The sequence below is a fragment of the Hyperoodon ampullatus genome, assembly GCF_949752795.1.
Source record: "Hyperoodon ampullatus genome assembly, chromosome: 7".
NCBI lineage: Eukaryota > Metazoa > Chordata > Mammalia > Artiodactyla > Ziphiidae > Hyperoodon > Hyperoodon ampullatus.
In genome coordinates, this window is record NC_136920.1 from 69775575 (window position 1) to 69796484 (window position 20910).

General features: G+C 39.0%; 1 protein-coding gene across 2 annotated transcripts in view; it reads left to right on the forward strand.

The window, feature by feature from the left end:
• The window catches only part of PDE3B (phosphodiesterase 3B), a gene marked incomplete at its 5' end in the record, with an annotated part of 167860 nt that extends 166891 nt beyond the window's left edge, over positions 1 to 969 (forward strand). For both annotated transcript variants that reach the window (XM_079708105.1, XM_079708106.1), the window contains one exon: positions 754 to 969. In XM_079708105.1, the coding sequence (XP_079564231.1) occupies positions 754 to 968 (215 nt within the window). In that variant the 3' untranslated portion in view covers position 969. The remainder of the gene's footprint in view (positions 1 to 753) is intronic.
• Positions 970 to 20910: the final 19941 nt, after the last annotated feature.

Below are 20910 nucleotides of genomic sequence, written 5' to 3' on the forward strand. Positions count from 1 at the left end.
GAAAACCAAGTTTTGTGGCATTATGGCTTTGAACTACCAAACCGTAATGCATAGTTTTTCTATATAAATCAGTGAGTATAAGTGGAAAATGAAAAAGACATTTGTCATCTTTGTAACTAAAAATGAAATCAGTTATTTGCTCTTTAAAGTAGGATTTAAATTATATCTAGCTAATTATTTTTTTGTTTCCCAAGCATGCTATAAATCAGAACAGATAAGACAGCTTGGAACAAGATAACAAAGTACTTCCCCTGCCCTACCTTGTATTCAGGAGTAGCATAGTGAAGAGTAATCTTATGGCATTACCATCTGATGTCATCTTGGGAAAGCTGACTGGCTTCTAAAAATTATTTGTACTCACCAAAATTTTGATAATTGTGTTTAATTCAATACATTAAAAAAATCCCTATAAAGGATGGTTTTTAACTTTGCATTGTTATCTATCATTTGGAATTTCAGTACCGTCCTCCCTTCTCCTTGAAACTCCCACCCAACCCCATCTTCCCTAATCCCCCCTTTTATTTTTATCCAGTAACACTTAACACCATCTAACACGTAAGTGTCTTGCTTCTTTGCTTATCTTGGTCTTCCCACTAGAAAGAGAGCCCCATGGTGCAAGGATTATTTTAATCTTATTATAACTATAACCCCAGTGCTTAGATAAATGCCTGGAATATATCAGGCACTCAGATATTTATTGAATGACTGAATCATATTGCTATGATTAGAATACACATGTGTTAAATTTCACAGAACCACAAAGAAGGAAAGGCAGACGGCGAATATTTTGTCAGCTAATGCACCATCTCACTGAAAACCACAAGATATGGAAGGAAATCATAGAGGAAGAAGAGAAATGTAAAGCTGATGGGAATAAACTGCAGGTGGAGAATTCTTCCTTACCTCAAGGAGATGAGATTCAGGTCATTGAAGAAGCAGATGAAGAGGAAGAGAGACAGTTGGAATAAAAGAAAAGGCATATTGAAGAAGCCCCGAGGGCCGTGCTCAGTGTCGATGTCATTGCCTAGTGCTTACCACGCTGACTTGGAACCGACTGCACCTAGGTGGACAGGCCCTAACACTGTGAGAGGATCCCTGCTGTGCTGGCAGTTTCCCACTCCCATGCACTTTCACCACACAGACTAAAAGTATCCTTAGAGCTTGGTTTCAGTTGACTTGTGTTGCCAAGCCCTTACTTAATGCTTTTACTGGTGTATAAATATTAATACTTTGTCATAATACTGCTTTGCTGGCTAGAAGGCTCTTATTTTTCATGAGGGGGGAGCTATAACTAAAAACTCAAGTGACTCACTTTAGTTTCTTAAGTGGCCAGAACTTTTTCCTTTCGTGAAGACAGGATTAAAAAACAACAACAACAACAAAAAAAAAAATGGGAATTCCCTGGCAGTCCAGTGGTTAGGACTCAGAACTTTCACTGCCATGAATCCCTAGTAGAGTTCAATTCCTCATCAGGGAACTAAGATCCTGCAAGCTGAGCAGCGCAGCTGAAAAAAACCCCCAAAACAAAAAACAAACAGGATTCATATTGTACTTCCAAATATGTCTTTTATGTGTTTGAATGTTTGGGGGGGAAAAGTCTGTGCCTATCTAAAAAAAAGAAATCCAGCGTTGCCTTTCTGAGAGATCTGTTCAATGCAGTATACTGTTCAGTGCTGTTCTCCAGCTAGGTTTATCCATAAAGGACTGAGTAACCTTTGTTATATTTAACAAAATCCAGGTGCATCAATTTTTGATGCTTTTTACTGTTTTTTTTTTTAATCTACTATGTGTGTGTTCTTTCTGCTCAGAGCATTCAGGTTTGCCGTGGACATCAGAAGTCTGAATTCCAGTCTTACTGACTTTATATCCCATGGTTGAATTTTAAAGCTGTTTAGGTTTAACAATGAAGGAATTTTATTCTTTAGTCAAAACTGTTCTTATTTTAACTCTTGCTCAGGATTAGTATTTTTAAACATTTATTTTAGTATAAACACAGCACAGATTTGTCAGAAGAAAAAAAATTGTCCTAATATCGATGTTAACCTTTTATGAAATGAGCATTATTTTCTCTTCTTAAATTTGAGACTAATTAAAGCCAAGGAAAAGGAGATGTCTGTCTTTCGCCTTAATACAAAAATGCAATTAATCCTATCAAAGATAAAGAACAAATGAAATAGCGTGAGCTCTAAAGGTCACATACATTGAATAAATAATTGAATATGTGCTTAATCTTTAGATCCATATCTTGAGTGTTGTGTGTTACTGTAAAACTGATGCTCATCTTTCTGTTAGTTTCCTTCTGCCTTGAGACTACATGAAATGACCTATGACTACTCAATACTTGTAGAGCTCAACTGCAGGTCTAATTTCTGAGATAAAGTAAATGGTGGGAGTACTTACTTAATTTTTATATTAAAAAAACCTGAATATTTTAGTAAATCATTTTACACAAAAGCACATTAAGATAATTACAAAGAAAATGGGCCATATTTACAATGTTTATAAACTTGTTAGGGTCCATATATATACCCTAGTTGTGAAAAATTTTTTGAAGATATAAAGTGCAGCCAGAATGATAGCAAGATGGTAGACCAATATTTTCCATTATTTTTGGAGACTATATTATATTTTGGATCCATGCAGCTCTTATGAAGCTTTTTCAGTTTTCTAAGGTAATTCTTTTTTTAATTAATTTTTATTGTATAGTTGATTTACAATGTTGTGTTATAGTTTCTGCTGTACAGCAAAGTGAATCAGTTATACATATACATATACCCACTCTTTTAGATTCTATTCCCATATAGGTCATTACAGAGTATTCAGTAGACTTCCCTATGCAAGGTAATTCCTTTAAAATATGATGTCAGCAGGCAATTTCTTACCTACCTAGATTATTTAGCTTATCTGAAAGATATCAATTAAAGGTCTATATAAGTGTTGAAAGTTTTGGTCCTGTACAGTATCATAATATTTAATGAATCACTAAGCTTTATTTATTAGATACATTGAGTACTAGCTCCTTCCTACTACTTTTGCTACCATTGCCACATCATTGTAAACTGGTCTCTCATTACTAAGTGATAAAATTTTAACTAATTTATTGAGTTTGCCCTTATAATGTATATATCCTGTGCTTCTCATTCTCTAGAGTACATTTTACATCCTGCAGAAGTATATTTCTGCTATTGCAAACTACATATAAATTCACACATATGCATGTGTGCATAATAAGGCTCAAATTTCCTTTCTATTTTATTAAAATTTTGTATTGGGTTGTTTAATGTATATTTTTATTTTCTCAAAAGAAGCATGTTTTTATTCTGTTAAAAATGCTATTACTGAAAATTCACTTAGGTAGTTTAACCCTTAAATTATTTAGCCTTTACAAAATAATTGGCATATATTAAAATAACCCAAACACTAAAAAGTATTCTTGCTGAAACTTAAATTCATAAATTGTAAGAAATGAATGTGAGTGTATGTTAAGTATAAACAGTACTATTAGATGGAATCTTGAGAAATTGTGGAAAGTCATATTGCAGATCCTCTTTTGGTTATTACTGAATCAGATAATTTTCTAATTAGAATCATTTTCATCATGAATTTGCTGTTGTTTTAAGTCACTGGTCTTAGAAATAATCTTGTAGTGCTATATAATATCTGTGTGCTTACTGACATTTTTCTCCATAAAAGTCTACTTTTTAAAGTTATTTCATGATTTGAAGGCTGTTTCCTGCTATTCTCACTCTGCTGGTGCTGTTGGATTTTTCTACTTATTTTTACAAGAATCCTGGGAATTCTGGCACTGCTTAGGTCTCTGTCTATATTGCATGATCTCATAGGAAAACCTTCACAAAAGAGATGAACAGAATGAACTCTGGTTTCTTTACTGTAATTGCGAAGCCAGTCAGCAGCTCTAGAGGGTGTGTGGGGATGAGTGGTATGTGGAGCAGGGATGAAAGCTTCCCAGAGACTTTAATGCTGAGAACTGAAGACTTAATGAGTTAGCTTGGAGATGATGGCTTGTGGCCAGAGAATAACAGCATGTGTAGAGGCCAGGAGAAAAAACATCCCACCTTGGAGGAGCCAAAAGAGATTTAGGATGGCTGAAACTTAGAGTGCAAGATGAGGGGATGGTAGAGAGAGAGTGGTTAATGAAGGAACTTGTAAAGCATGACATGCCACTTAAACTTTATTCCAAAAGGAAATGAGGAAAAATTGAAAGTTTTAATCTGAAAGTGACATAATTAGATTCACATTTTATGAGGATCATTCAAATAACGTATCATGTTGAGTGGAAGAGGAAGATTAGACATGGGGAGACCTCAGTGCTCTAGACTAGGATAGATTGTAGGACAACAGGAAAGTGAACAGACTTGAGATTTAAGATATACAATAGAATCAATTTACCCTGATTAACTGGGTATGGTGGTAAGAAAGAGATAATGACGTGACTCTCAGATTTCCAATTTGGGCAACTGTCAATGTCATTCACTGAGGTAGGGTATACCAGAGGAGATTTTGGATGTGCAGGAGGGTGAGGTCTTTATATGTTCTATTGGTTCTTTCTCTGGAGAACTTTGATAAAAGCAACAAACACAAGGAAACAGACATCAGCAAGAATAGCAGAAATAGCAGATGTAGACTTCCCAATATCTTCAGGTGCTACATTGCATTATCAAAAACAATAGAAAATAACTATGTATGAAATGTTTAAGGAAATAAAGCATGCAATGACAAAAATGAGCAAGCAATAAGAAATTTAAAAGTCACCAGAAAGGAATGGCTATTAGGCTGACAGCAAATTTCTCAGTACCAACAATGGAAGCCAGAAGAGACATTATCTTCTACTACTCACAATGTGTTAGGCATTATTTTTAGTGATTCATAACTATGATATAAATGTGATAAAAATTATGTAAGGTATTTATATTTTGTCACAACCCTCATAATATAGGTATTATTATCTGTTTTGTAGAGGAAGAAATTCTCCAGGTACATAAAATACATGTACTCATCTAATGGCCTCAAAGATGCATAAATCGAAAGTGGGTAGAACTAGAGAAAAATTGACAAATCTACAACCCAATCAGGAGATTTAACACTCAATAAGTTAAATAGAGCAGAAGTCAGTAAAAATATAAATAGCACAAGGAACAGTCTTGATTTATTGGACATATACAGAACACCAAATCCAACAGAGATTATATTTTTCTTAAATATCGAAAGGACATTTTAAAAAGTTGACCACATGCTTGTCTATAAAGCAAGTCTCAATAAATTTCAAAGAATGTGTACAAACAAGACATGTTCCCTGATCACAAAGCAATTAATTAGAAATAACAAAGAACTTTGAAAACTATGTATGCTTGAGAGATTTAAGAAATTGCTCCTAAATAACTCCAGGGTCAAAAAAGAAATACTAGTGCTCTCACTCCCTCTTGTGAGAACACTGGAATCACAACTAACTGCTGAACAATCATCGACAGGAAGACACTGGAACTCACCAAAAAAGATACTGCACACCCAAAGCCAAAGGAGAAGCTACAATGAGACGGCAGGAGGGGTGCAATCACAATAAAATCAAATCCCATAACAGCTGGGTGGGTGACTCACAGACTGGAGAACACTTATACCACAGAAGTCCACCCACTGGAGTGAAGGTTCTGAGCCCCACACCAGGCTTCCGAACCTGGGGGTCTGGCAATGGGAGGAGGAATTCCTAGAGAATCAGACTTTGAAGGCTAGTGGGATTTGATTGCAGGACTTTGACAGGACTGGGGGAAACAGAGACTCCACTCTTGGAGGGCACAAACTAGTGTGTGCATCGGGACCCAGGGAAAGGAGCAGTGACCCCAGGGGAGACTGAACCAGACCTACCTGCTAGTGTTGGGGGGTCTCCTGCAGAGGCAGGGGGTGGCTCTGTCTCACTGTGAGGACAAGGACACTGGAAGCAGAAGTTCTGGGACGTGCTCCTTGGCGTGAGCCATCCCAGAGACCCCCAGTAGCCCCACCAAAGAGCCCGGGTAGGCTCCAGTGTAGGGTCGCCTCATGGCAAACAACCAACAGGGAGAGGACACAGCCCCACCCATCAGCAGGCAAGCGGATTAAAGTTTTACTGAGCTCTGCCCACCAGAGCAACAGCCAGCTTGACCCACCACAGGTCCCTCCCATCAGGAAACTTGCACAAGCCTCTTAGATAGCCTCATCCACCAGAGAGCAGACAGCAGAAGCAAGAACTACAGTCCTACAGGCTGTGGAACAAAAACCACATTCATAGAAAGATAGACAAGACGAAAAGGCAGAGGGCTATGTACCAGATGAAAGAACAAGATAAAACCCCAGAAAAACAACTAAATGAAGTGGAGATAGGCAACCTTCCAGAAAAAGAATTCAGAATAACGATAGTGAAGATGATCCAGGACCTCGGACAAACAATGGAGGCAAAGATCGAGAAGATGCAAGAAATGTTTAACATAGACCTAGAAGAATTAAAGAACAAACAAACAGAGATGAACGATACAATAACTGAAATGAAAAATACACAGAAGGAATCAATAGCAGAATAACTGAGGCAGAAGAACAGATAAGTGACCTGGAAGACAGAATGGTGGAATTCACTGCTGCAGAACAGAATAAACAAAAAAGAATGAAAAGAAAGGAAGACAGCCTAAGAGACCTCTGGTACAACATTAAATTTAAAAACATTCTCATTATAGGGGACCCAGAAGGAGAAGAGAGAAAGGACCTGAGAAAATATTTGAAGAGATTATAGTCAAAAACTTCACATGGGAAAGGAAATAGCCACCCAAGTCCAGGAAGCACAGAGAGTCCCATACAGGATAAACCCAAGGAGAAACACACCGAGACACATGGTAATCAAAATGGCAAAAATTAAAGAAAAAGAAAAATTATTGAAAGCAGCAAGGGAAAAATGACAATATACAAGAGAACTCCCATAAGGTTAACAGCTGATTTCTCAGCAGAAACTTTACAAGCCAGAATAGAATAGCATGATATACTTAAAGTGATGAAAGGGAAAAACCTACAACCAAGATTACTCGACCTGGCAAGGATCTCTTTCAGATTCGATAGAGAAATCAAAAGCCTTACAGAGAAGCAAAAGCAAAGAGAATTCAGCACCACCAAACCCGCTCTAAAACAAATGCTAAAGGAACTTCTCTAAGTGGGAAACACAAGAGAAGAAAAGGACCTACAAAAAACAAACCCAAAATGATTAAGAAAACGGGAATAGGAACATACAGATCAATAATTACCTTAAACGTGAATGGATTAAATGCTCCAACCAAAACACACAAGCTTGCTGAATGGATACAAAAACAAGACCCAATGTGGGATCTTCCCGGACCGGGGCACGAACCCATGTCCCCGGCATTGGCAGGTGGACTCTCAACCACTGCACCACCAGGGAAGCCAAAAAAAAAAAAAAAAAACAAGACCCATATATATGCTGTCTACAAGAGACCCACTTCAGACCTAGGGACACATACAGACTGAAACTGAGGGGATGGAAAAAGATATTCCATGCAAATGGAAATCAAAAGAAAGCTGGAGTGGCAATACTCATATCAGATAAAATAGACTTTAAAATAAAGAATTTTACAAGAGACAAGGAAGGACACTACATAATGATCAGAGGATCAATCCAAGAAGAAGATATAACAATTATAAATATATATGCACCCAACATAGGAACACCTCAATACATAAGGCAACTGCTAACAGCTATAAAAGAGGAAAGCGACAGTAACACAATAATAGTGGGGGACTTTAACACCTCACTTACACCAATGGAAAGATCATCAGACAGAAAATTAATAAGGAAATACAAGCTTTAAATGACACAATAGACCAGATAGATTTAACTGATATTTATAGGACATTCCATCCAAAAACAGCAGATTACACTTTCTTCTCAAGTGCACACGGAACATTCTCCAGGATAGATCACATCTTGGGTCACAAATCAAGCCTCAGTAAATTTAAGAAAATTGAAATCATGTCAAGCATCTTTTCTGACCACAAAGCTATGAGATTAGAAATGAATTACAGGGGAAAAAAACGTAAAAAACACAAACACACGGGGGCTAAACACTACGTTACTAAATAACCAAGAGATTACTGAAGAAATCAAAGAGGAAATCAAAAAATACCCAGAGACAAATGACAATGAAAACACGATGATCCAAAACCTATGGGATGCAGCAAAAGCAGTTCTAAGAGGGAAGTTTATAGCTATACAAGCCTACCTCAGGAAACAAGAAAAATCTCAAATAAACAATCCAACCTTACACATAAAGGAACTAGAGAAAGAAGAACAAACAAAACCCAAAGTTAGCAGAAGGAAAGAAATCATAAAGATCAGAGCAGAAATAAATGAAATAGAAACAAAGAAAACAATAGCAAAGATCAATAAAACTAAAACCTGGTTCTTTGAGAAGATAAACAAAATTGATAAACCATTAGCCAGATTCATCAAGAAAAAGAGGTAGAGGACTCAAATCAATAAAATTAGAAATGAAAAAGGAGAAATTAAACAGACACCACAGAAATAGAAAGCATCCTAAGAGACTACTACAATCAACTCTATGCCAATAAAATGGACAACCTGGAAGAAATAGACAAATTTTTAGAAAGCTATAACCTCCCAACACTAGACCAGCAAGAAATAGAAAATATGAACAGACCAATCACAAGGAATGAAATTGAAACTGTGATTAAAAATCTTCCAACAAACAACAGTCCAGGACCAGATGGCTTCACAGGTGAATTCTATCAAACATTTAGAGACGAGCTAACACCCATCCTTCTCAAACTCTTCCAAAAAACTGCAGAGGAAGGAACACTCCCAAACTCATTCTATGAGGCCACCATCACTCTAATACCAAAACCAGACAAAGATACTACAAAAAAAGAAAATTACAGACCAATATCACTGATGAATATAGATGCAAAAATCCTCAACAAAATACTAGCAAACAGAATCCAACAACACATTAAAAGGATCATACACCATGATCAAGTGGGATTTATCCCAGGGATGCAAGGATTCTTCAATATATGCGAATCAGTCAATGTGATACAGCATATTAACAAACTGAAGAATAAAAACCATATGATCATCTCAATAGATGCATAAAAAGCTTTTGACAAAATTCCACACCCATTTATGATAAAAACTCTCCAGAAAGTGGGCATAGAGGGAACCTACCTCAACATAATAAAGGCCATATATGACAAACCCACAGCACATATCATTCTCAAAGGTGAAAAACTGTAAGCATTTCCTCTAAGATCAGGAACAAGACAAGGATGTCCACTCTCACCACTATTATTATTATTATTTACTTTTTTTTTTTTTTTTTTGCGGTACGCGGGCCTCTCACTGTTGTGGCCTCTCCCGTTGCAGAGCACAGACTCCGGACGTGCAGGCTTAGCGGCCATGGCTCATGGGTCCAGCCGCTCTGTGGCATGTGGGATCTTCCCGAACCGGGGCACGAACCCATGTCCCCTGCATCGGCAGGCGGACTCTCAACCACTGCACCACCAGGGAAGCCCCTCACCACTATTATTCAACATAGTTTTGGAAGTCCTAGCCAAGGCAATCAGAGAAGAAAAAGAAATAAAAGGATTACAAATTAGGAAAGAAGAAGTAAAACTGTCAGTGCTTGCAGATGATATGACAGTATACATAGAGAATCCTAAAGATGCCACCAGAAAACTACTAGAGCTAATCAATGAATTTGGTAAAGTTGCAGGATACAAAATTAATGCACAGAAATCTCCTGCATTCTTATACACTAATTATGAAAAATCTGAAAGAGAAATTAAGGAAACACTCCCATTTACTATTGCAACAACAACAAAAAAACACCTAGGAATAAACCTACCTAGGGAGACAAAAGACCTGTATGCAGAAAATTATGACACTGATGAAAGAAATTAAAGATGATACCAACAGATGGAGAGATATACCATGTTCTTGGATTGGAAGAATCAATATTGTGAAAATGACTATACTACCCAAAGCAATCTATGGATTCAATGCAATCCCTATCAAATTACCAATGGCATTTTTTACTGAACTAGAACAAAAAATCTTAAAATTTGTATGGAGACACAAAAGACCCCGAATAGCCAAAGCAGTCTTGAGGGAAAAAAACGGAGCTGGAGGGATCAGACTCCCTGACTTCAGACTATACTTCAAAGCTACAGTAATCAAGACAATATGGTACTGGCACAAAAACAGAAACATAGATCAGTGGAACAAGATAGAAAGCCCAGAAGTAAACCCACGCACCTGTGGTCAACTAATCTATGACAAAGGAGGCAAGGGTATACAATGGAGAAAAGACAGTCTCTTCAATAAGTGGTGCTGGGAAAACTGGACAGCTATGTGTAAAAGAATGAAATTAGAACACTCCCTAACACCATACACAAAAATAAACTCAAAATGGATTAGAGACCTAAATGTAAAACCGGACACTATAAAACTCTTAGAGGAAAACATAGGAAGAACACTCTTTGACATAAATCACAGCAAGATCTTTTTGATCCACCTCCTAGAGTAATGGAAATAAAAACAAAAATAAACAAATGGAACCTAATGAAACTTAAAAGCTTCTGCATAGCAAACGAAACCATAAACAAGACAAAAAGACAGCCCTCAGAATGGGAGAAAATATTTACAAATGAATCAATGGACAAAGGATTAATATCCAAAATATATAAACAGCTCATGCAGCTCAATATTAAAGAAACAAACAACCCAATCCGAAAATGGGCAGAAGACCTAAATAGACATTTCTCCAAAGAAGAGATATAGATGGCCAAGAAGCACATGAAAAGCTGTTCAACATCACTAATTATTAGAGAAATGCAAATCAAAATTACAGTGAGGCATCACCTCACACCAGTTCAAATGGGCATCATCAGAAAATCTACAAGCAACAAATGCTGGAGAGGGTGTGCAGAAAAGGGAACCCTCTTGCACTGTTGGTGGGAATGTAAATTGATACAGCCACTATGGAGAATAGTATGGAGCTTCCTTAAAAAACTAAAAATAGAATTACCATATGACCCAGCAATCCCACTACTGGGCATATACCCAGAGAAAACCATAATTCAAAAAGACACATGCGATTTTCCCTGGTGGCGCAGTGGTTGAGAGTCCGCCTGCCGATGCAGGGGACATGGGTTCGTGTCCCAGCCTGGGAAGATCCCACATGCCGCGGAGCCGCTGAGCCTGCGCGTCTGGAGCCTGTGCTCCGCAACGGGAGAGGCCACAACAGTGAGAGGCCCGCATATCGCAAAAAAAAAAAAAAAAGACACATGCACCCCAATGTTCATTGCAGCACTATTTACAATAGCCAGGTTATGGAAGCAACCTAAATGCCCATCAACAGACGAATGGATAAAGAAGATGTGGTACATATATACAATGGAATATTAGCCAAAAAAAGGAACAAAATTGGGTCATTTCTAGAGACGTGGATGGATCTAGAGACTATCATACAGAGTGAAGTAAGTCAGAAAGAGAAAAACAAATATCGTATATTAACGCATATATGTGGAATCTAGAAAAATGGTACAGATGAACCGGTTTGCAGGACAGAAATTGAGACAGATGTAGAGAACAAACGTATGGACACTAAGGGCAGAAAGCAGTGGGGGGGGGGGGATGGTGGTGTGCTGAATTGGGAGATTGGGATTGACATGTATACACTGATGTGTAGAAAATTGATGACTAATAAGAACCTGCTGTATAAAAAAATAAATAAAATTAAATTCAGAAAAAAAAGAAATAGTAATGGGAAATAAGTAAATTAGGTGACAGTACCCATTTCACAGGTGAGGAAAATAAGACTTGACAAAGACCACATTACTAGAAAGTGAAAGAAGAGTACAAATGGGAAGATTAACTGGTTTAGGAACTCAAGAGATAACAGTTATGGCCCTTGCTTTGCCATTAATCTGTACAGGTGACCTTTCCCTCTTGGCCTGTTGCTTCATCTGATGTTCCGGAGGGGTCCTTCAAGCTATCCACTATGAAATGATAAGATCTCTCATTTCCTTTCACAACCTCTTCACCTGGGAGGCTTCCTAAACCTGATGCACAGGCCATAAACCAGACCAATCTTATCAGAATGTGGAAAAGAGGGTGGAAGTTGGGGATCAGCATTTTGCAAAAGTCCCGTGAGATTCCAGTGAGCGTCCAAGGTTGAGAACCAATGTATTAGAAGTCCCTGAGGGGCAGGCAGACTGCCTTACTCTGCCCCCCACTCCGTATCCTCCATCACCTACTCCTCAGGTGCCTCCTCCCTGTCCTAGGGCTGCTGCTGAAGCTCCAGTCAGGCCACGCCCCTTAACTGCTTTCCCCTATATTTGCTGTCCCCTCCCTGTTGACGGCCCTAATGGATTCTGCAGGTTAAACATTCACAGCCGGGAATTCCCTAGTAGTCCAGTGGCTGCCTTTCCCCTGCAGGGGGCAGGGGCTCGATCCCTGGCGGGGAATCCCACAAGCCCCATGGTGCAGCCAGAAAAAAAACAAACAACCTTCACAGCCATCTCTAGCTGCCTTGGGATTAGCCTGTCAGACAATGGCAGAAACCGCTCTTACTCCTGATTCTAATGGAATAATTTACAATAAATGGACTCCCTTCCCCCACCAAGGAGCCCAGTCTCCTTAGACAAATGGAGGTGAGCAAGGGCTGCCTCTAATGGGATGCAGGAGCAGAAATGAGCTGTCCGAATGGAGTGGGTGTCACAGCAGCTGCTGTATTAAGTGAGAGACACTGAAGGCTTCAAATCCTTGTAAACTAACCACTCCTGGTGAGAGATGCAGCCAAGAGCCATACAGAACCCAGGCCACAGGCTCCAGGGTGGGATTTCCAATTAGAAAGGGCCCCAGGGGAGGTGGCTGGGGGGTGGGGGTCGCCCTCTTCCCTGTTGACTTCCTACATCCTTCTTCCTCCTCCCCTCCTCCCCTTCTCCCCTTCTTCCCACCCCTTCACACCCTCACCCCTGCTCTGCCCTAGTGTTTGAAAGGATTCTGTGGAGCCTTATTCCTACTCAGTTTAAGAGAGAAGTTCCGTTCCAAACCCTTGCTCTGGGCTCAGCTAAGATTAAGATGCCTGATACCACCTGGCACTGGTGCCTTCCTGGGAACCACAACTCTGAGGACTCATTGATCAGGGAACATTTTCCATGTCCATAAACTTTTCCATCAAGAGGGATGCTGCTCAGCATTGTTTATCCATTATTAATTTCCTCATTCAATAAATATTTATTTTCAACACAAACAAGGTGAATCCCATGTTTCTTCTACAAGTTGTGTACAGCCCAGCAGCAGAGAGAAATATGTGCACATGGCAGGACACTCACTGGAGCTCAGATGCCACAGAGGTGGCACTGACAAGATCCCCTTGTCAATATGCTCAAGTTCATGTTCATTTGGTCACTGGCGACCATATAAGTTGCAGTATGCAAGGAGGAGACTTCTGGAAGGAAAGAGAATTAGACTGTGGCCATTCCCCTGGTTGATGTTAACTAGACTTATTGTGGTGATCATTTTGCACTATATACAAATATCTAATCATCATGTTGTACACGTGAAACTAATTAATATATCAATTATATCTATAAAAAAAATTTAGGAAGTGGTGAGGGGAGACCAGCATGGTAGACACAGACACTTTTTGCTTACGACTAATTTCTAGACTCCACCTGCTTGCAGACGTAGGACACTCCTCAACATACTGTTAACACTGTGTACATTGATTCCAGAAATGGGTGGGACTGAGCTTGCCTGTGAAGGTCCTCCCCACGCCTACAGTTGAGCTTGGCAGGACAAAGGTAAACAGTAATACTTGCAACCCCTTAACCTTCTGAAGACAACACTGAGACAATTTAAGGATTGAATGGGAGGTAGAAGATAGGTTTGATGGCCTACCTCCCCTTTCTGGGAAAAGTTCTGTCTCCATGTGGTTTAGACCACCTTGTTGGAACCACAAGGGTCTGACCCACCCCTCAGGCCAGAGTTGATTGATCCAAGAATTTACACCGAACCCAAGTTCCAACCCATAGACTAAGCTTAGTCAGCCACATTCCTCCTCCAGAATTTGAACGAGTAAACTAAGAAACCAAGATTAAGAACCACACTATTGGGCTTCCCTGGTGGCGCAGTGGTTGAGAGTCCGCCTGCCGATGCAGGGGACACAGGTTCGTGCCCCGGTCTGGGAAGATCCCACATGCCGCGGAGCGGCTGGGCCTGTGAGCCATGGCCGCTGAGCCTGCGCGTCTGGAGCCTGTGCTCTGCAACGGGAGAGGCCACAACAGTGAGAGGCCCGCGTACCGCAAAAAAAAAAAAAAAAAAAAAAAAAAGAACCACACTATCAGATAGTAGAGATATTGGACTTAAAAAGTCATTGTAAAGGGTCAAATTTTTGTGTTCCCCCAAGTTCATATGTTGAAACCTAATCCCCAATGTGACGGTGTTTAGAGGTGGGGCCTTTGGTTGGTAATTAGGCCAAGAGGGCAGTTATGCAAGGGAGGATAAACATTAGAAGTTGAATAATGGGAAATTCCCTGGCGGTCCAGTGGTTAGGACTCAGCGCTTTCACTGCCCAGGGCCCGGGTTCAATCCCTGGTCAGAGAACTCAGGTCTCATAAGCCACATGGCACACCTAGAAAAAATTTTTTTTGATTAATGTAATTAAACACATTAACCAATTAAAGGAGAAAAAAAGAATTATTATCTCAATAGATGCAAAAAATAATAAAAGTCACTCATCATTTAAGAAACAAAAGAGGAATGAAAGAAGGATGGATGCATAGGAGGGAAAAAAAGAGATAAACCTAGAATATAAGGGAACTTAGGTTTGTGGGGTATGCACAAAAGAAATAACAGTCGATGACATATTTAATGATGAAATGTTAGTCATTCCCTTAAACGGACAAGAATGCTGACTATTATCACTTTTCATCAACACGCTACTGGAGGTTCTAACCAGAGTGGTAAGAAATAAAAGCCATAATAATTGGAAAGGAAGAAACAAAATGGTCATTGTTTATAGACGATATTATTGTCTAATGGAAAATCCCAAAGAACTGACAAAAAGAATTATATTTTTCAAAATAGAAAGTTTAGCACTATTGTCATATAATATCAATACACAAATTTCTATTGCATTTTCAGAGAACAGCATCAAATTCTGCTGTCATCAATTTTAGTTTAGAAATGATCCCCAAGTTCAGGGTCCCAGGCACACTTTAATTCTCTTGAGTCTTCACACATAGTCAAAATTCCCTGCTGGCGGCTCCCTGCTTGCTTGTTTTTAAAGGAAAGCTTTTAAAGAGGATATTCACAGTTAAATGTCATCAGGAAGACAGTGTAAGTGCAATCTGGTTGCTAACACTTTGTCTCAGTCTATTTTCCCTTAATAGCCGTTTCAATACTATCAGCCTAAATGAAGACAAAGAAGATCCAAAAAGATAAAAAATATCCACCACTAGAAGAGTTAGTATGATTCATTGCATTTAAGTTCAAATAACTGCTTTTGGAAAAGGATAAATGGAGAAGGGCTGGTTTAATAAGCCCTCTAATGATAATAGCCCTGGAAGCTGTTGTCAATTACCTACGTTTCTCTGGTTAAGAAAAAGAAAAAAAAAAAGGCAAAGGGTGTCATAAATTGCATTCCTCAGAACATACTGTCTGCAACCACCCCATTCCAAAATAGCCAGATAAAATAAATGGAACATTGGTAAATTAAAAGTCCAGAGAAGAGTGATAAGAGCCAAATCAGATAAAGAACGTATGATAACTACCCTGAACTTGGTGTTTATTTTTCCCATCTAGGACTTTACGCTTTTACTACATGTTTCTATTACAAACATACGCACTTTTTAAACTTTAAATAAACAGCACCATACTTCACACCTTCTCTGCAAGTTTCTTCTTGCAAAATAATTTTTAGTCTTATTCATGTTTACATGTGTAGCTCTATTTCATTCATTTAAATTTCTGAATTGTATTACATTGTACTTATCCATTTCCTCTTGAGGGACATTTAAAGATTTTTTTATATATGCTATTGTAATAAACATTATTGAACATAAAGGGAAATTTTAAAACATACAAATCCTACGACCCATCTTCAGAGCTTTTGACTTATAGGTCAAAGACAACCATATAAAAACCACCACTACCACCTGTGATTCTAATGTTCACATCAGTTTTTCAACCATTGAAGGTTGACCCCATCTCCACTCACCACCTCTCTCCCTACACCACTTTACAATTAAGTCCCTGGAAGTTTACAAAGTCCGTAGAAGTTTGGACATGCTCAAGGTCAGAGAAAGATCCATGGATTTTGCAGCCATCATGTGCTAAACTTTAGATAGGTCCTGTGGATATAAAATAATAAAGAAGAAGACAGAAAAAACCCTGCCTTCCTTGAGCTTATCATCTAGACCAGTGCTTTTCAAACTTTTATGTGCATATGAATCACCCTGGGATCTTAAGGCATAGATGCTGATTCACAAATCTAGGTGGGCCCGAGATTCTGCATTACTAATCAGCTCCCAGGTAATGCTGCTGGCCCATGGACCGGACTTTGCATGGCAAGGAGTGGAACAGCTTCAAGGCTAAGACTAAAATGCAGGTTTCCTGACTCTCTGATAACCTGAGGCCAGGGTCTGATTCCCTAAGCGGCTCCCCAAAGACAAATTTACTGGTTACCTGAGGGTGAATATTCTGCAAGCATTTGATGGAATTCCTTTCAAGACCAAAATTAAGGAAACAAAAAGAGAAATAAATTTTAAAAAAGAACATATGATATTTTAGCCTGGAGAAGCAAAGACTCACAGGGGAACCCAAGTGAAAGCTTTCTTTCAATGTTTGAAGTGGGGGCCACATATTTAAATACCTACAAGACCAGATAGAACATTCAAATTAATGTGGACTTCGTGTAGTACACATGTATATATCATGTAAAAAGACACAACTCAGCTCTAATTGTTTTTTGCTAGTCAAAAGGCCAGCCCAGCATTTATGGAATGTCACATTTTTTAAAAAGAAACGGGGAAAATATGGATTTTACAAGAAATTTAGATATTTAGATTTTTATTTTTTTAATTAAACCTAAATATTCTGGAACCAATTCCTACGTGGGAGTGTGATTTCCCCCACATCACCAATGAACAATTCTCCGACAGCAACTGGGTGTCCTACAGTTCAACTCTATTCTGACACTATTTACCCAGAGATAGCATCAGATTCCACAAGTTAAGGGCTCAGTCCCACAAGATGGCTCCCACTCAAATACCAGCCTCAAGTCCATGTTGTTACCTGATCTTCTGACCAACTGGCTATAAATCAGAGGCTCCCGCTACCCTCTCTTTGGGTTCAATTAATTTGCTAAACCAGCTCACAGAATTTAGAAAATCAATTTACTCACCAGATGAGTGGTTTATTACCGAGGATATTAAAGCACAGGAATCAACAGCCAGATGAAGAGATTCATAGCGTGAGGTTGAGAACAAAGAAATTTCAGTCCTCTTGGAGTTTGGAGCCCAGCACGGTGGTATGTAGACGCATTCTGCTTCACCAACCTGGAAGCTTTCTGAGACCCCTCCTTTTAAATTTTAATGGTGGCTTCACTACACAGGCATGGTTGATTAAATCCTTAGGCATTGGTGATTAATTCAACCTGCAGAACCTTTCTCCTCCTCCTGGGTAATCAGGGAGTGGGGCTGAAAGTTTCAACCCTCTAATCAAGGTGGTTCCCCTGATAACCGGCCCCCCCCCCCCCATCCTTACTTACTTTCCAAAATCACCTCATTAACATAAACCCAACTGCTGTGGAAAGAGGCTTGTTACGAATAACAAGGCACCCATTTCACTTCTATGGCCCTGAAGCATTTTTTTTTTTTTTTTTTTTTTTTTGCGGTACGCGGGCCTCTCACTGTTGTGGCCTCTCCCGTTGCGGACCACAGGCTCCGGACGCACAGGCTCAGCGGCCATGGCTCACGGGCCCAGCCGCTCCGCGGCATGTGGGATCTTCCCAGACCAGGGCATGAACCCGTGTCCCCTGCATCGGCAGGCGGACTCTCAACCACTGCACCACCAGGGAAGCCCCCCTGAAGCATTTTTTCAGGAATTGAGGACAAGAGACAAAATACTGTAACAAAACATGCTCCATTGGTCTTACAGTTTAGGAAACTCCCAAGGGTTTGGGAACTGTGAGCCAGGAACTGTGGATGAAGACCAAATATATTTATTGTGAATTTTTATGAGTCAGGAATTTAGAAATGGCTTGTCTGAGCAGTTCTAGCTCAGGATCTCTCTCATGAGGTCACAATCTGATGCTAGCTGGGTCTGCAGTCATCTTAAGCTTTGAGAAGAATCTACTCCCAAGGTGGCTCACTCACGTGGTTGGCAAGTTGATCCGGGCAATTGGTGGGAGGCCTCACTTTGTCTCCATGTGGGCCTCTCCACAGGACTGCTTGAGTGTCATCATGGCATGGTGACAGGTTTCCCCAGTCAGGGAGACCAAGGTGAAAAGCTGCAACGCTTTTAGACAAGCCTTAGAATTCAGGCACCACCACTTTCATCGCATTCTATTCATTATACAAACTAGCTGTGATTAACAAGTTTGTGTGTACCAGGTGTGGATCACTGAGGGTATTTTTGGAGGCTGGCTATCACAGGCTGTACGTTGCTTTTCCTTGTTTTTGTTTTGTTTTGTTTAGCGTGATTTATCCTGGAGATCTCTCCATATTGCTACATAGAAAACTTCCTGACTCTTTAGAAAGCTGTAAAATATTCTATGGCAGGATATACTACTCCTCTATTGATAGATACGTATTGTTACATTGACTTTTTTGTTTCATTTTGCTATTAGAAATAACACATCAGAGAGTAACCTGGCACTTATGTCTCTTCATAAGTGTTCAAGTGTATCTGCAGGAGAGATTCCTAAGAACTAGAACTGTTCAGTCAAAAGGTGAATACATCTATTATTTGATAGATAATGCCAAATTCCCTTCCGTAGGAAATGTGTGTAAATTTGTACTTTCATCACCCATGTATGAAAGTGCATGTTTCAGCACAACCTTCTCAATAGTGATTACAGTCAAGTTCTAGGATTTTTGCCAATACAATAGATGAGATATGTTATCTTAGTAAAGTTTACATGTGCATTTCTTTTTTTGATTAAGGTTTAGTTTAGCTATCTTTTTAGATGTTTACAATGTGGTGTATGTTATGTGAACTGATATAACTGGACTTTTGACCAATGTTTTCTAATGCATTATTAAAACTTTTTCTCCTGTGTTCTTGTATTAAGGAGATTAGCCATTTATTTGCAATAAGATTTGCATATTTCTTCCCAGCTTGTTTCCACTTATAGTGTTGTTTGCCTTGTAGAGGATTTATGTTGTTTTTATGTCGTGTTTTTATGTTTCTATAGTATATCCTGCAATAGAATATTGTACAGCTATATAAAGAATAAGGAAGTTTTCTATGTAGCAATATAGAGAGACCTCCAGGATAAATCATATTAAAAAAAACAAAAAAAGAGTTTACAGAATGTAAACAAAAAATCTTAAAATTTGTATGGAGACACAAAAGACCCCAAATAGCCAAAGCAGTCTTGAGGGTAAAAAAACAGAGCTGGAGGAATCAGACTCCCTGACTTCGGACTACACTACAAACCTACAGTAATCAAGACAATATGGTACTGCCACAAAAACAGAAATATAGATCAATGGAACAGGATAGAAAGCCCAGAGAAACCCACGGACCTAAGGTCAACTAATCTATAATAAAGGAGGCAAGGATATACAATGGAGAAAAGACAGTCTCTTCAATAAGTGGTGCTGGGAAAACTGGACAGCTACATGTAAAAGAATGAAATTAGAACACTCCCTAACACCATACACAAAAATAAACTCAAAATGGATTTGACACCTAAATGTAAGATTGGACACTATAAAACTCTTAGAAGAAAACATAGGAAGAACACTCTTTGACATAAATCACAGCAAGATCTTTTTTTGATCCACCTCCTAGAGTAATGGAAATAAAAACAAAAATAAACAAATGGGACCTAATGAAACTTAAAAGCTTTTGCAAAGCAAAGGAAACTACAAACAAGATGAAAAGGCAACCCTCAGAATGGGAGAAAATATTTGCAAACGAATCAATGGACAAAGGATTAATCTCCAAAATATATAAACAGCTCATGCAGCTCAATATTAAAAAAACAAACAACCCAATCCAAAAATGGGCAGACATTTCTAAATAGACATTTCTCCAAAGAAGACATACAGATGGCCAAGAAGCACATGAAAAGCTCCTCAACATCACTAATTATTAGAGAAATGCAAATCAAAACTACAATGAGGTATCACCTCACACCCTTTAGAATGGGCATCATCAGAAAATTTACAAGCAACAAATTCTGGAGAGGGTGTGGAGAAAAGGGAACCCTCTTACACTGTTGGTGGGAATGTAAATTGATACAGCCACTATGGAGAACAGTATGGAGGTTCCTTAAAAAACTAAAAATAGAATTACCATATGACCCAGCAATCCCACTACTGGGCATATACCCAGAGAAAACCATAATTCAAAAAGACACATGCACCCCAATGTTCACTGCAGCACTATTTACAATAGCCAGGTCATGGAAGCAACCTAAATGCTCATTGACAGACGAATGGATAAAGAAGATGTGGTACATATATACAATGGAGTATTACTCAGCCATAAAAAGGAACGAAATTGGGTCATTTGTTGAGACGTGGATGGATCTAGAGACTGTCATACAGAATGAAGTAAGTCAGAAAAACAAATATCGTATATTAACGCATATATGTGGAACCTAG